Below are 17,485 nucleotides of genomic sequence, written 5' to 3' on the forward strand. Positions count from 1 at the left end.
CACTCTACAAGCTAAGGTTTTGGACTGGTTATAAATGAAGACATGTGTTTATGATATTGGATAATCTCAATTAAATAAAGTTCTAGATATCCCTCTTGCCCATAATTCCCTCTTTTTTGTCGATTTAGTTGTCTTTTAGAGCAAGTAGCTCTCAGCTTCATTGTTAAAATATTAATGTGTAGCTTCTCATTTTATTGCAAAGCATATTCTTTAAACATATAATTACCTCTCTGTGTGCTTGTGCTTTTTAAGGTGTCAGTCTATGACTATATCTGGACAGTTGGAGACCCCTCTGCAGGCTCTGCAGCCCCCAATGAGTCTCCAGGAGAGGGTACACCCCAACCTGAGGGAGAGACCAGCACCCATGTGGCTGTGTTCACTCTTTACCTAAGTGGAAGGAAACAAAAGTACAGACATTTTCTCAGGCAACCAGATGGGGCGATTGTCGAGGTGAGATAAAAACTTTGAAAATTTTTTATCTGAAAGAAGGATCACCCTGCACATTTAGACTCATTTCAGTTAAGTGGCTGTAAATAATGATAAAGCATTAAGCTATGCTTAAGATAAAAAAACAGCAAGAGTACAAAAGGAGCATTGGAAGGATGGAGAGATGCGTTTAAGAGTCACTATGTACTTCCTTTTTTCTGTCTCAGTCTTCGTCTTTCATAGAGAATGTCCCTTAGAAGTGCTTTATTTTTCTATGAGCCAAATCACTTTATTTGAATACAGCTGTAAAAAACTAACTTAAACACAGTCAGCAAAATTTACTTTGTCGCAGTCACACCTGCTCGCAACAACTTTTAAAATCCTTATGCTATAGTCACAACTCAGGTACCATGTCCAGATTTATGATGTGGTGTGAAGTGGCAAGAAAAAAAAAAACATATGTCTCCTTGCCACTGTGCATTAATTACTCCAACTTTTATTGAGCCTGTGTTTCTCGAGTCCCTGCAAGACAGGCAGGTCAGAAACAGACTGATTCACAGATTGCTGCCTAATTAAAAGTAGAGCTTTGTGACAACTGCTGCAGAAGTGAGAAGTCATTCCCTTCCTCAATCATTCTGTCAGTCGCCCAAGAGCGACCTGGATCGTCCCGACAAAATTAATATTTTGAAGTTTGAATGTCAGCAGAGTGAGGAAGGAGGGGGCTTATGTGCGCTAACAATTAGCTCTGAGGCTCTTTTGCGTTCTAATGGTTCTCCGTCATAATTTGAGTGATGGTGAGCTTATGTGAGTAAACACACAGCATGGTATATTTATTACTGGTGTCGCACTGTCTGTGTGTGTGTAGCCTCTAGACCTGTGCATAGCAGATGAGACATCTGGGGGGTTTGTTCGCAGCCAAACAGCACAGACAAACACGCACATATCAACACTTGTGGTGACAAAAAGAGCATGTTATGGAATACATAAACACCCGCAATGCTCACTCTTTGCATAAACACACAAATTCACATGCTGACACAAATTTATAGCACTCATAACCCTGATATGCAAACCTTACTGAGGGTAAAAGAATGAATTTGTGGTATCTCTGCTGCACAAAATCATATCTCCTGTGCTGACTCTTCATTCTTTAAACTGTGAAGCCAGTTTCATGGAGGCAACCTTAAGTGAAAGATATCTGTAACTGTCCTTGGGTAAGATACACACACACACACACACACACACACACACACTCACACACATATGCTATCTTTCTGTTGCTCTCTTTTCTCACACACACTGTGTCCCCTGGGTGTTGCTGTCTGTTCCTTGCAACTTAACAGGCAGGGACCTCCAGTAGCAAGAGATGCCGATAGCGTCCTCTTTCACCCGCTGGTAGTGGGGAGCGATAACACTGCATCGCCAAGAGAGCACGATGCCATTCCCCTTCGCCTCGCAGCGGGGACCCCCACTTTACATATTCAAAACTAATCCTCCCCTGAATATATAGACTGGTTTTATGTATAGAGCACGATCCAGGAATCACCAAAGGGCATCTCCAGCACTCGGAAGAACACTTGAGCTGATTTTATTAGCGCTTCATATAACTCTGGCAGCAATGCACACACACTGCGACAGGGTGCTGTGTACAAACTGGCCTTCAGATGGAAGGTGACAGCTCCTGGGAGAGGAATAACAGCCGTGCAGACTACTACAAAAATTAAATAGATAAAAATACAGAAGGAAATAGAAACGGAGTGACCACTGTAATGCAGAGAGGTTTCCCCTCTTCTTAGATTTATGACATTTTAAAGCAAGTTTATGGGTTTTCCTGTACAAGCTTATTACTTTATTCACTTATCCAAATAATAGCATGTTTTATGGTGATGTGGTTACACTGCTATGTTACTAAACAAATATTATGTAGCATGAATCCAGTTTGAGCAATAAAAAGTCATCTGATTTATTTTACTTGGAGCCCAATGTGCTGCCTTAAATTTAACATTTTTAAACAGATCTCAAGCGACATATATTTTTGGATACACTGCAATTTTCTTGTTTTTACTCTTGTGGAGTTTGAGTAAAAATGATTGTAAAATTGATCTGCATTTTTTTAGTTACTCGATCTGTGTTGATGAAACTTCAAATAGGAGTTTGACAGCAACAAGAAAAACTTCATTTGCCTGTGTAATAACGTGACTCAGTTCCCTGTCCCACTTAGTTAAAGAGACTAATCCCGCTACTTAAGAAGTCTGTTTCCATTTACTGAGGAAATATTGACGGATGGCTCATTTCCTTTAAAGAGCTCTGTTTTCTCAGGCAGTGTCCTGGACACCAATGCCCCGGAGGACCGGCTCCTCCCTTAGACTAACATGACCACAGCTCCTGGGGGAAGCAGCTTTGCATAATACCCTTAAATTTACTCCCAAAATTTGTCTAAACGAACACCTTAAAAAGCAAGTCCTGGAAGAAGAGCCCTGAGCTATAGACACTGTAAGATACTGTTTGGATGGAACCGAACAGTGAGGTGTGTCCTGTTTGATTTGCTGGAAAGTGAGAGGCTGAGCAAGAGTCATGAGAAACTAAATATTTCTCTTGTTTATTTAGCCATTATTGAACCAGCTCTGTTGACTGAAGCTTGTTTTTTTCTTTCCTTTTTGTTACATTTCTCGAACAAGAAACAGAGCGCAAGGAGAGAATGTGAAGTTGTGGGAGTGCAGTAAAAAATATAACGATAATGAAGGCTTTATTGACTCGCATATTGAATTCTGTTTAAAGAAAGTTAATATTAATGATCCATCATATGCTCTCATTCAGCTTGTTGCCTAAGGCAGGTGTCGGTAATATTGACCATGCTCAGAGAATCTTCCAGCTGAAGCACAACAATACAAAAAGTTAAAGCTACATTCCCATCAGTGTGCTCCAATAAAAGACATTAAAGGTAAAGTGAGGTGTAGCTTTTCAAACACTCATTACCTATAAACAGATGTTCCCCAGCTGCCGACTCACAAAAACACTGCTGACAACAACTGTTAAGGCCGAAATTATGCAGAGAAATGCATCTCTATAACCTAGGACCTTCAGAGAAGGCCTCATAACCACTCTGTCTGAAGAAACAAGATGGCTGATGAAGAAATTAATGCAGGCAAAGTCATTATCTTCCCTCCTAAAACCACAGTGGGTTTATGTCCCCCTGTGTCGTTTTTTCTCTGGGGCTAGCATTTAAGTGTCGATGGACTTATAAAAGATAGGACAAGCCAACTGTGCTCCTTTTGTCTCTTTCCCTCCATATGGGAGGCTGCAGCATATGCAAGAACTGGCTCGGCTTCTGTAAAACTTCCATTAAAGATGCACAACTAAGGCTCTGCCAGCTTGAATATTACCTCTCTGCGCAAATTATTTATGGCTCGGAAAAAACGCTGATGATGAGCATCTCCAGCGACTTGTCTAAATAAAAACACTTTTCTCTGCAATTTCAGCTGTGCTTCTTTTTCTCTCCTTTTTTGGGGGGATGTGCTTAACCATTTGTAGAAACAAAAGGTATGCACTTTTATTCACATGGTGCGGTTTGAGCTGCATTGCATTTAATTATTGTAACCTCAGCATAGAAAACTGTTGTATTATGAATGGCTCATGTAATTAGAAGATATTTTTTATATGTTGTTGATTTCTAAACTCTGAAAAGCTGCTTATTACACTGATTGTGGTTATAAAAGGCAGGGATGATAAATGTGAGAAATAAAAGACAGCAGTCTTTCAGAGAGATGTGCTTTTTATCAGGGCCCCTCATCATCATGATATGCCTTCACATCTCTCATTAATAAACCCTCTTTGTCTGTTCTTCCCATGACTCAGCCTGCCGTCCATCTGCACATGACTACAACTCCTCGTCAGACCAATATTGACCTAATTTAGCATGCCCAGAATATGAAGAAGTTAACCTTTGGAAAAGAAACACCTTGCAGCAACATTAATTGACAAACCGCATCAATTCTCCCTCCTACCCCTCTTTTGTAATTACTCTGCCGCACGTTTGATTGCCGCTGCGGTGCTGAGGACCCACGCTTCATTTGCCGTGAGGTCATCGTCAGCCCTCAGAAATATGAATATGATTTATACAGGAAGTGAGTGTGCTCTGAATGCTGTGTGTGTGAGTGTGTGTATTAGAGACACAGAAGAAAGGAGACAGAGGGGGATGTCCTTGGCTACGTACTGTATGTTGCATGAGGAGATTAATGCTTCCCTGGCAGCCATATCTGCTTAGCAGGAGGACTTCTCCAAAGTACACCGCATGTAATTATCTGGCAAGTTTATACTAGTTTTAGATAAAGAGGCACTCTCTGGCATATTTTGCAAGTTGCCTCAATTGCTGCTCTATCTGTGTAATTTGCAACTTTAGAAAAGTGCTAGGCTTCCTCTTTGACATGACTACTTGATGTCTGTTATGAAATATAGAGATGAGTGGAAGGAATGCAGAGGTTATTATGAGTCTAATTATGAATGTGTTATATTTCTTATAGCTTGTGTTTTGAAAACTCCATGCATTAATTTTCTAAATAAATGTGCATGTTTTGTTTTCACAAACAGGCAAAATCTAATGTTTCGTCCCATCTGAGTGACTGAAGTTAGGTTTAGTATTGCTGTACAGAAGTTTGCCAACCCCATAGTGGTGTAAGCTGTTTCCCCTCTGGGACGATGGGACGAAAGGCAGTGTGTCATATAAAGTCTCCATTTCTGTTTCTTCTCCAAGTTCACTCTCAGCACCAGGACAGAGGTAGAGACTCTGCATGACAACACGACTCACAGGCCTCGAGGAAAGTAGCAGCTCTCCTGCCAATCTCAGTTGCTGTCATCCAAGTCCAACTTGCACTTTAAGATGCTTGAAACATAACCCTCTAGGCTCTCCTGAAATTGTTTGAATTGACATTTATAATGTGGTTTTATTAGTTGCAAACCAATGCAACGTCGGATCAGATTTAAAAAGAATAGGACAGCACAGCAGACCAGATTATCTGAATTACTCAAAAATACAACAGCAAAACTGCACATGTCCTCTTGACTCTTATTATTTTGTGTCTTTCTGAAGGTGATTGGAGAGATGGAGAGGTTGGACAGCGCAGCCGGGACAGTGCCCTGTGAGGGTCAAAGCTCTGCTGATAAGAGAGAAGACCAGGGTACTACAAGTGCTCCACAGCCGTTGCGTAAACGCAAGAACCTATTCAGCCGTGAGTGTTAACCCTAGCCCTCCTCTTAAAGATACATCCAAATATAATTACTCATTCCAAACATGCTAGATTATATTTGTGTATGCTCACCTCTTCTCAGACGCCTGTGACCTCTGTCTCTGCTGTTTGTTTAGCAGATCAACACAGTTTAATCCAGTGTTTCTCTCCCTCAGGGTTCCACCGTGTTGAGCCAGTAGGAGAAAGTGGGTGTGGCTCCAGCTTTGCACTGCAGGACCTCAACCAATAATATCAAGGGACTGGAGAGCTAGTTGGATCCTGATGTGAGTCATTTTATCAGCTATCTGAAAGTATGGCTGTTGTATTTACGGAGTATTTGATTTGTGTCTGCTCTTTGATTTGAGGTTAAAGTTGAGTGTAAAAATTAAATCTTGATTTTTTTTTCTGTAAGTAGCTCCCCAATGGTTAAAATTCAGACTGGTAGTTTTCATATAAATGGCCCAAGCTTTAAAAAAAATGATCACATCACTCAAACTTCAGCAGTTTTTAGAGCAATAAAAATGTACTTCTGTGGAGCATATTCCTTGGACTTTTTTGTGATAGAAGGAAAATTTCAATCATATCATACAAATTATAAATATATAAATCTAGGCAAATACCTTTTCAAATAAAAGAAGTATCACTAATAAGATACCCCAAGCAATCCTAGGCAAGCAAACATCTAAAATATCTATGACCTGATGGGCTGTTTGTAATCCAATAAACCATGTTCAGCAACACTGCTAATGAATGCAGGTCAGTGTGTTTCCAGCGCTGCCTCAACACAGTGAAAAATGAAGATGCTAAAAGTCGCTAATCAGAACACGAGTGATAAAATATCAATATTGGCCTCACATTAAGCAGGATAATATTCAGGCCAGCTTGATTTGTATTGAATATGTGTCTGCTAGCCGGTGCTCAGTGTAATGAAGTGGCTCACAAATCAGGCCATAATGGCTGCCTACTTACACATATTGCTTAATTAAAGGTTGTGAGCTTATTAGCATGTGTCTCTGGCACAGGGCGCAGGAAGATGGGAATCAGGACTCATGTCATTGAGGTCTGGGCTGTAAAGGTTTTATAGATAGCCAACCTATCATAGTACAGCCATAGTCCCCCCCACCCACCCTCCAAAATTGTATCTTAATAACCTGTCATTTTCATTGATGATGATTCTCCTTTATGGGCAGCCATTATGGATCAACTTCTGGGTCTTGTTGGATGGTGAAAGTGGCCATTCATGCTCATCATTACCAGGAGCATGTCTTACTTTGGCCTTGAAGTTGCTCCTGAGCTCCATGTTTAAACCATCATAGTGGTGGCCTTAGGGCTTGGTGCACAGTGCATATGGACACACACTGCACAACACATTTTCCTTCACTCAAACACACACACACACACACACACACAACACCCTCATTACAGCTATGAAATAAACCTCTTAAACCTAATACAGTGTTTAATCAAAATAATTTCAGCAAATTTGAGGATGTATTTATGTTTATTTATCTTTATTTGATATGAAACAGCTTAAATACAACAATCTATGGGCCATCTTTCAGCTCTGTAATGACTCTATGTGCTCATGCTAAGCAGAACTTGACATTTTGATTATTCTGGTGTGTTTTCAGTAAAGGCAGGATTTGTTTAGTTGCATCTTGCCCTTCTGTCTGCCTTTGACACTAGCCAGAGCCTATAGAGCTAATGCGCTCCAATTAGAGATCACTCCATTAACAGTGACAGTGCTACACCCCCCAATTCAATCAGCGCCCTAATGAACATTAAACAGAGATGCTGCCTCTCAGAGATGACAGGAGGCTCCTCTTTTCCTCTGTTTCTTCTACCTTTCTGTCTCCACTGTTCTTCCATAAATCACATCCCTTTACTAAACTGCTGTTTTTTTCTTTACCTTCATGTGTTTTCCAAAGAAATGATGGCAGCCCGGAAATCATACACCTACGACCTGATTCCACACAGTAACAATTCTGTATAAATACGTAAATTCTGATGAATGGCTTTTGTTCCTTTTCCTGCCTTTTCTCTCGTGAAGCTCTCTCCAGCTCTTCATTTCATCATCATCAAAACAATGCCCTCTGCAATAGTTTCCAACTGGGTGCAAAGGGTGCAGATACACAGAGGGCAAGGGTATTTCAATGGTTCAAATATTTGATTGTTAATGACAAACACCATTTCACCACAATTTAAATTTCAAATTGATCCCTGGGAGCAATTATTTCTGGGGGAGAGAAACACGCCGCTAGGTCTGTGCTCCACACATTTGCTGATTTAAGTTAAAAGAAAACCTTTTTGCAGAGCTATCATAAGGGAGCTGCAACTTTTTGAAGTAGGCAGCCCGCATCTGCTTAGAGCCAACCCAACCTGGGGATGTTGCTGGAGAGCAAAAAATAAAACAAAAATGAAAAAAATAACACTTTGTCTAATTCTATATTTATGTAGCCCTCAGCTTGAGGTGTGCACATAAAACAGTTTGCATTCAGAAGTGCTGCGGTGATCGTTATGCTGCACGTTGAGATGGGCTGCTCTTCAGGCACAGTTGGCGGGTCGAGCTCAGCCTGATTCATTTGAATTAAAGTTAACAAACTAAATAAAAGGGATTCAAATTCCCACTTTTGCTGCTATGTTTTTCCCCTTTTTTGAACCATTTCTGATTGTTTTGCAAGGCAGCGCACTTCTTTTGATGAGGAAATGTGTTTGCAGACTTTGCATACATGTCTGAATTTTCTATTTACTGAACTTCATTTATGGCATGTTTTTGATTTAAAAATGTAATTATACTTTGCTCTTGAAAAGCTTTGTGCTCTGATGCTGTTTGATCAAAGAAGAAAACTCACAATTTAACATCCATCTGTCTAACTGTCTGTCACACGTTCAGTTTGAATCAGAAAAGTAAAGTGTTCATGAACTGGATTTATTTGGCAGAAATTGTTTTATATGTAAGGTGTAGTTAAAACTTTAAAGTCTAAACTTTTTGATTTTTTGTGGAACATGGATTATACATAAAAAAATGTTACAAAACTCCCTTGTTGTTAAACCCAGCAGTGACATGATAGGAAAGGTATATTAGGTTCAGTGACTTCTCCTCTGATCCTCTCCCCTGCATCACAAGTTTTATCTGCCCCTGACTATTCATAACCTGCAACACCAGTGTTACGGTGGCATTTATGTCACAGTGGTAGAACAATAATATGCAAAACAGATTTAAATTCCAGACCTCTGTCAGGTTTTTCTGCTCGGGCTGTATTCTTCTCCACTGACCCCAAACATGATTTCCTGGTGCTTAAACTGCGGAAAACCCACACGGTCGGGGTGTGCGGAGATGTCAACATCGTGCCATATTTCTGTGGCATCTGGATAGATCATGTGCCTCTCTGCACACATATTTATTTATTTTTCCTCTTCCAGAGTGGTGTCAGGGAGGCAGATGTCCTGCTCACAGGAAAAAAAATAATTTGCGATGAAAAGAGGCGAGGGGAGGTGGAGGGAAAAAAAATATATGAATATGCAAATCTTGTCACAGTGTGGAACCTTGTAATGAGTGGGAAATGTTGTCGCCATCTTTCATTATGCAGAGGTCATTGCTTAATGCCAGGCAGCTGGGCCCAGCTTCTTCTCTGTGCAACCCCCCCCTACCCCAACCTCCGCTGTCATCTCACAGCAACTTGAACCAAACTACAGCCTGGCACGAAGCAACACGGAGGTCACGAACACACACATGCACACCCAGTCCCACGAATATTCTTCAACCAAACACCTGAATATTGCTGCTGTTGTAGTGAAACCTTAGAGTTTCTGGGGGCTTGTTAGTCACGCCTTGCTTATTTTCATTAGATATTTTAACTCTTAAGTTCAAAATGCAATGTAAAATGGCCTCAAATTATACATCCTTCATAATTCTTGGAGGATTTTGAGGGAGTTGAACACAGACACAGCCAGATCTCTTTCTAGTGGTTGTTGCCTTTTTATGATCCAGCTCTCTGTTTATAGATTGTTGAGACAGTTTTCTGCCTTTCTGTCTCCACCCGCAACAGCTTTCCAGAAATTTCCGCTGGCGTCTAGCCGACATTGAGCTATGAAGCTAATCATTAGGTACACTCATCTCCTTTCTCACTCATGCAATCTTCAAATAATCCTGAGTTTGAATGCTAAAAATGTAATGAACTTCATGGTTCATTGTCTCTGACATTGCTTAATTAATGGGTGCATTTAAAGTACATAGGGCCTCAGTAATTGATTTATATGCATGATTTGCACATACAGCTGTTGGTTCCTGTAGGAGACTCATCACTCAAAAAGTGGCGGTGCAGATGATAGGCTGCTGAGGTGAGATCAGGAGGCTGTGTGGGCCAACCCAGTCAGAAGAAAATACCAGTTTACATTGAAACATTTTTTTTTTCTTTAGGAAAGAATATATTTTATCTCTGACATCTAAGAAACTCAGTCTAGTGACGGTTTATGAAATAAAGTCCTTTGGCCCCTCAAAGATAAATGTTGTTTCATTAGGCTGACGAGGAAGGTTTGAGGAACAGTTAGTTTTGTGCCACACAGAGCAATTAAACCTCCCTGTGCCAAAGCAGTGCTTTAACATGGCTGTCTCTTTTTATCAAGCTGCATGCCTGGTTGCTTTACACAGACAACCTGTGTTAGTGCACCTGCCAGCAAAGAGCTGGCTGCAGCTTGTGGGCACCATCAGCAACATCCAGGCAGTCTACAGATCTGTGAACTCAGGTAGAAATTATACATTGGACAAGCTGTGAGGTGTAAAATAGATCTGAGAGCATTATGGTGAGTACATTACGCACAGTCCTCCTAATCTGAGACAATACTCTTTGTGTACGTGTCATGTGAGTAATGTTTGCAGATCCTATGATAAGATGGTTTCTCCAGTGTTCACCTGTCAATGTCTGCAAAAGCTAAGGAATCTTTATTAGGTGCCATGTTTAAATACAACATTTAAAAATAAATTAAACTACAAAAGCGCTCAGAGTCCTACTTTAATGTTATACTCTCTTTCAGCAGACTGTCTACTATAATTTGGTGTTAGTTACAGGTTTGTGCAATAATTTGTTTCCTGACAGTGTTGAAAATTATGATGACTCCGAACATATTTCATATTCTGGTACTTAGTATCCAGAATGTTGCCAGGATCTGGATTGTACTTTTACATGTGTCAGAAATTATGGTGACCTTGTCTTGTATTGTTTTACAAAGCAATCCGACCATTTGTCATGGAGTTATATGCACATATGGTGAAAACAGCTCTGTCTCACAATGATAAAGAATCCTTTAAAAAAAAATCCTGGATTGAGACGTTGATCCAGATCACCTCCAAAATTTAGTCACTTCTTCCTCGTCCCATTTTGTACATTTCCTGAAAATGTCATTAAGATTTGTACGTTAGTTTTTGAGTTATGTTGTTCACAGACAGATAGAAAACTCTTCCAAAATCAGAACCTCCTTGGTGGAGTTTTTTTTTTTTTTTTTTTTAAATCTGAAGTTTACTAATACGTATGAACTGTACAAGGGGCAAAAGTATGATGACACATCTTGTCAAGATAATATAAAGTGTAAAAGTGAGACATACATTTAGGACAGTAGACAGACAGGTGGGTACTGTATGCCAGGAGGCTAAAGTCCACCTCCGCTCCACCTTGCTTCTTTCTTGGTAGGCAGAGATAGCAATTTCAATTTGGTTTCTGCCCATATGGCTCTCTCAACATCTCTCAGGAAAACAGTGGTTGATGCCATACAGACTATCCATTCCTACTGTTAGCTTCATGACTACATGTGATGTTTGGTTAACTAGAATAAAAGTGTTTTTTTTTTTTTAATACTGGTTAACATCTGCTTAATACATCACAGATCTAGTTAGTGGTGAAAGCTCCAGTTTTCCTCCATGCCAAGCCACCACCTTTACAGTGTTAGCATTTAGCCTTCATTGACTGTGGCCTTTACGGTTAGTGCAGGCATACATGGTGTGGTTATAATTATTGTTTTCTGTTGAGATTTAGAGGTCGCTGGCCCCTAACCATTATTTGGTTTTTGACAGACCCTCTGTGGAGCTCAGATCAATCTCTCACCTAGAGAACATTCTAGCATATTTCTATCACCAGCATATTGATTTTTCCATGAGCAGGCCCCTGTTGTATGCGCAAGGTGTTTGCATGCAAGGCGCAAAGGGGGTACAGCCTGCAGCGTGCACAAACACACAAGCATGCATGAACTGTACAAGGGCTGACACAAACACACATGCACAGGTGCACGCTCATGCACACATATACTCTTTCATTTATTCACGTCTGTAGACACCCATAGGCATTTCTCTGTGTAAAATGCATGCATCGGCATATTTAGTGGCTTTGGATTTTGAGCATGCATGCACACTCACACAAACACATTCCTTGTTAAAGTAGACACCAAGTGAACCATGTCCTCTCAGGGGCCAAGTGTCTTGATTTCTTTCTTACACACACTAATCAATACAGACTGGCCTGGTGTAGAGGCCTGCCATCTTTCCATCTCTCCTCTGCAGCCTTCATCCATTTCCCCCTTCCTCCATCAACCTCTAATATCAGCCCCTCACAGTTCTTTCATTCAGATACCTCTCTGTCTTTCTGTACCTTTAATCTATATTTCCATTCATCCCTTTCAAACTTCACTCTGCCTGAATGACTGATTTGTTCTTTTGGCATAACCTTGTTTCGGAAGGAATGACAGCTGAAAAAGAAAGACAGATAAGAGGGAGAAAAAAGAGTGAAAGACTTTGAGTGAGAAGGAGGGCAGGAGAGTAAGAAAGAGGCAGGGTTATTGTCATCTATAACATGGCCGGACAGGGGAGCGTGATTTGGATTTAAATAATGTATTAGCTTTTCAGAGCTACCATCCACAATGCCTCACAACACTGTGAAACATAATAACTTGAAGGTATGCATGTGTGTGTGTGTTTGTGCGTGTGAAGGTGAAAGAGAGAGAACAACCCCCCTCCCAAAAAATGTCTTTTAGATGCAAATTGAGTTGCATGTATAATAGTTTAAAGCAGACTGATTGGGTCAAGTTTTACTCCTGCTGTTGTTGAACAATAAAGCAAAGAGTCTGTTGTTGTCAGAGTGTAACACACACAGTCAGGCTGCAGTGTGAGAGCAGTGCTTTGTGACAGAAGAGCTAGCCTGGCTGAGAGCAGGAGAGGATAAAAAATTGTACTGGAATTTGTCAAAAGCCAATAATCATTCTGGTGCAGAAGAGGAGCACTATATCAGAGCGCCAAATCAATATCACATTACTTTGAGTATGGGAGTATATACAAGACTCATCAAATTGATTATTTTTGATGCTACAATGGCAGTTTCATTTGCTGGGGCCCTCGACAACAACTGCTGTTCAATTACCAGGGCTGTGTGTGTTTGTGTGAAGTGAAAAAAAAAGAAATACAACAAGACAAATGGATATTTATTTGACTAAAATAAAGCCTCTCTTGAAATAGAAATGAGGAATGGGATGTCACAGTCAAGCTCTGGTTAAAAGATGACTTGTTTCATTGGACATTGAAATTTCATGAATATATTTTCTAAGGGGCCTGGAAAAACAGAATTCATCATGAAGTTTGTACAGGCCATAATGTCACAGCAAAGATTAGTCAATTTCCTAATGTATTGTGCATGCTACCCTGGCATTGTTAAACATGGGTTTCTGCTGACTTGGTTACGGAGTGTGATGGTTGTAGACAAACTACGAGTCTTAATGTTGCTTCACAAAAACACAGGTCAGTACTATTTTGAAAGTATTTCACATTCTATAGAAAATTTCACCTCAAAGTGTACTTTTAAAAAAGTAAACAGATGATTTGGGGGGGATTTTTCCTTCATTTGAGTAGAATAGGTCAAGAGAGACAAGAAATATAAAAAAGAAAGGATGGATGACATCAGAAATCAAAATCAATTCTCCTGCAAGTTAAATGAGGACTACAGCCTCTGTGCTGAGCTACACTGAGCTAAACTGTCCCTGCAAAGTATGCCTTGTTTTGACATTTTGATAACACTTTACTTTAGAGGTCCACAAATTTCATCGCACTAAGGTAATAATTAGACAAAGTTTTATCTTATTTCTTTGATATTTTCAAGAAATGTCATGAGAATGTGGTGTAAATTAGCACAAAACTTCTGGCCAGATTCTGTTTTGCAGTGCGCCTGTACTCACAGTGTCTATCACAATCAGGTAAGGCCAATTTACAACCCCACTCTTGGTGAATATCACATCTGAAGCCTTTAGTTGCAACATGTAAAACATTATAGGCCTAATCAGAAAGGTTTATCATTTTGCATGTGATCTCAATAATACATATCAACAAAATCGATACTAAATTTCAAAGAAACAGAAAAAAAAGTAACCTACTGTGACTTGCGATAATAAATTGTGACAATATTTTTAAGAAGTTATGTGATAATTTTAAAGAAATGAGAAAAAAAAAAAGTCTAATTATTACCTAAGTGTGATGAAATTTGCGGACCTCTAAAGTAAAGTGTTGCCGACATTTTCTATGCAAACTCTCAGAATATGTTGGATGTCAAAGTCATGACATATTTTAATCAAACAATCAAACAGTCTGATTTATGATGAAATCCTGAATCAAAACCAAGTGTAGCAGTTCCAAAAACAACAGGGGATACCTCTAAATGGTTGAAGTATCCTCCTTCCATTTTCTTCTTTGGTGTAAACATAGGTGAGGAGAGTCATACTGAGCCCCTTTGATTCGTTGATCATTTGAGCTAAATTCATTTAGCACTGAGGCCACCAGCACTTGACCAGTGATACAAGTAAGAATTTTTAAAAATTGCAGGTCAACAGTATGGATTAACTGCTGTTTAATCTATTTATTTCCCTGGAGGAAAATTAGAAGTTAAGACACATATAAACTCATTGTCCATACTGTTTTCAAATTGCTTGGATAGAAAAATGACAAAAAAGTAGTTTAAAGCCACTTAAAAGAAGTTCATCCTAACAGGCCCACATTTTGTGTTCATCCTAAATGAAAGTTATTCTGTTGAGCTTGGACAAGCTTCAGCCAGGAAAGTTGTCTCCTTAAGTAACATCCTTCCAACTGTTGCCAATAACGCCCTCAACCAATGAACTCCTTCCCCTAATGGCTTTAAGTCTTCAATATGGGGCCATCAGGAAAGACAAGGCACAGCGGCTCCTTGGATGATTAAAAAGTCATTTCCTTAACTGTCCTCCCAGGATTTGCAAGCTTTTTTTTGTAAGAAAACATTAAATTGCTCCAATCAAGCATAAACGTCTCCTGCTTGTGGTGTAATTTGTACTGCTGTTCGCGTGGTGGGCGCTTATTTGTCATCCTTTTCCTTTGGCGCTTTTCCCAACTGCCTTGATCAACAATTAATGGTTGAAATTGCTTCCTTGTTACTTATGGCTGTGCAGACAGATGCGGCAATGCAAAAAAAAAAAAAAAAGAACTAAAAGAAAAGAAAAAAGATAATTTAATTGCACAGTAGAAATTTGTCAAGATTAGTTCAGCTTTATTCATACGGTACTGAACTCATTCCTACTTGTCTTCTTAGTTTTTCCTCATAGTTTTGTGTTGTGTTCTCACGGCATGATACATTCAGTAGAAACAGAAATACAGTATCACAGCAGCAGCAGCAGCTCAGTCTGTCTTTCCTGTCCACCCTTTTCTGTTCCTCCCCACCTCTCTGCTCTTCTGTCTCTCTCCCCCCTCTGTTCTTTTACACAATGACCTTTAGTGCTCTTTCCTTCATTGCAGGGACAGGCCGGGGCCTGGCATCTGATAGAATCAATATTCTATTATGATAGTGCGTGGAGCGTGTGGGGCTTTACAACTCGGCTGTAATAGTCTCTCTATTTCATCCCGTGGCAGCCATGGCCTGAGGGATCATCCAGGCTTCTCCAGGCTCTATGCTCCCAGCATCGCCCCATTTCCATTAACGTTGCAGGCCTCTGCCTACCAGGGGACAATCTGTGTGACCGATGGATGGGGTTGAGAAAGAGTCCAACCCCGGTGCAATGTGTGTCAATAGACTGTGTAATAGCCAGACCTGGGTGAAATGTTAGTTAAATGGCTTTCCAGTTTTAAAAGAAACAAGAGGGATACTTCCTATTTCTTTTATTTTATCTGGGTGCTTTTTTTCTGATATTAAATCTCCCTGGAGGCGGAATCAAATAGTAATATTTGAAACACAGTATGAAGGATTGGTATGAAATATCCGGCTTACATGAAGATGTCACCTCACAGGAAATTTAAAGATGTGATTATTTATTCTTCAGAGGAGGAAAACATAAACGCACAGACTTTTTTTTTTTTAGATGATAAACAGCAGGGCAGGAACTTCAGCACAACATTGCAGTGGATTTGGATCCTGGTGCCATGCTGCCCCCTGCACCTTTCTCCTGCATGTAAAACAGTTGTTGATCAGCTGAGTGGAGAGAGTGCTAAAGTGAAATGTTAAGCTATTAGAGATCATGGCATCAGGCAGACCCCCATAAAAGATTCATGCCATTACGGCTGCCTTTCTCGAATAATTAACTGATGTGAGTCTTTTACTCAGCCAAACGCAGTTAGGATTTAAAAATCCTTGCATTTAAATGTCATTTGGGCGACAAGTTTTGATGTGAATTCTTAATCTCAGGCAATAAACATTACGAGGTTAACAGGGCAGGCTGAATGAAGCTTCCATCAAATCTGTATTAGAATCCATTTCCCTCTAAAATGTCAGCATTCATTGTAAAACAGACTACGTTTTCTATCTTTGCAGGATATGTTGGAATGCATAATATTTGTGTAGTCACAGAAGTCAGGAACAGGCGTTTTAAAGCTTATGGTCAGTGCAGAAATGCCCTTTGCAGTCATTTAAATGTCTGAACATTCACACCTTTTAGAGCGTACTGGCAGCTCCTGTCCTCACACTCCTTCAGTCCCATTTACTCCTGATGTATGTCTTTCTCTCCTGCAGAGGAGTTACCCTTGACAGCATTCATATACCTTATTCCCCTAAGCTCCGCCCCTACCCGCCATTTGATTGAGAGTTGGGTGACTGGAGGTGCGTGATGAGGTCCCACTCGCCTCATATTCATCATGATGTAACCGTGAGCAACCCGGATCTAAATTACCTTCGTCTGGCATCATTCCAGCACATGCTATAAATGAGGTAATCGTCCTTGACTATAAAATTTGCATTTTCAAGACTTAATTGCTATCATTACATTTTTTGCGTAATTCTATTAATTTAACAGAATGGGGGATCAGAGGCTTTTTTATGGTTATAATTTGCAGTAAAACAATGCATTCCCAGAGTAGAAAAAAGAGGCCGGAGTAGGAAAAAGGTTGGGCAGAGCATCAGGACCGCTCTGGCCTCTCATTATGAAATTCCATTATCCTTTTCCATTAAAAACAGGAAAAATAGCCAACAAATACAAAAAACTCCACTAACATGTGGTCAGTTTTTTGTGCAGGCCAGCATGAAAAGCCCTCTCAGATTCAAGACAGGAAATGCATCAATCAGAGCCCATCAGCACATTGTGCGGGCTAACTGAAGCTTGTGTCTTAATAATGTCGGCCTGGGCTCTATTTTTGCCACGCTTTTTAATCCTGCCTGCCTCCTTTGTGTATATGTACATGATGTCAGCTGTGCTCAGAAGTGCCGTCCCAGAGTAGTATGGTGGAGAGCACGGCGGATGACACGGAACAACGGAGCCATCAACTCCCATTTATGCTTCCTGCGGTGACCTTGCCACAGACGTCTACGAGGTTCAGAAGTGCGCCAAGCTAAGTGCCAGCAACATTCTGCAACCCG

General features: G+C 40.3%; 1 protein-coding gene across 6 annotated transcripts in view; it reads left to right on the forward strand.

Annotated features, from left to right (window-relative positions):
- Positions 1-17,485, forward strand: part of ofcc1 (orofacial cleft 1 candidate 1) — a 180,058-nt gene that overhangs the window by 89,230 nt on the left and 73,343 nt on the right. For 4 of the 6 annotated variants that reach the window (XM_074693843.1, XM_074693847.1, XM_074693848.1 and 1 more), the window contains 3 exons: positions 253-450; positions 5,513-5,651; positions 5,825-6,471. In XM_074693843.1, the coding sequence (XP_074549944.1) occupies positions 253-450; positions 5,513-5,651; positions 5,825-5,898 (411 nt within the window). In that variant the 3' untranslated portion in view covers positions 5,899-6,471. Of the gene's footprint in view, positions 1-252; positions 451-5,512; positions 5,652-5,824; positions 6,472-7,576; positions 7,610-17,485 lie in introns of those variants that run through there. The other 2 variants (XM_074693844.1, XM_074693846.1) reach the window with 2 other exon arrangements.

This window comes from Halichoeres trimaculatus, unplaced genomic scaffold (assembly GCF_033239565.1).
Source record: "Halichoeres trimaculatus isolate MK-OKI-2021-1 unplaced genomic scaffold, fHalTri1.1 fHalTri1_scaffold_18, whole genome shotgun sequence".
NCBI classification, from domain to species: Eukaryota; Metazoa; Chordata; class Actinopteri; order Labriformes; family Labridae; genus Halichoeres; species Halichoeres trimaculatus.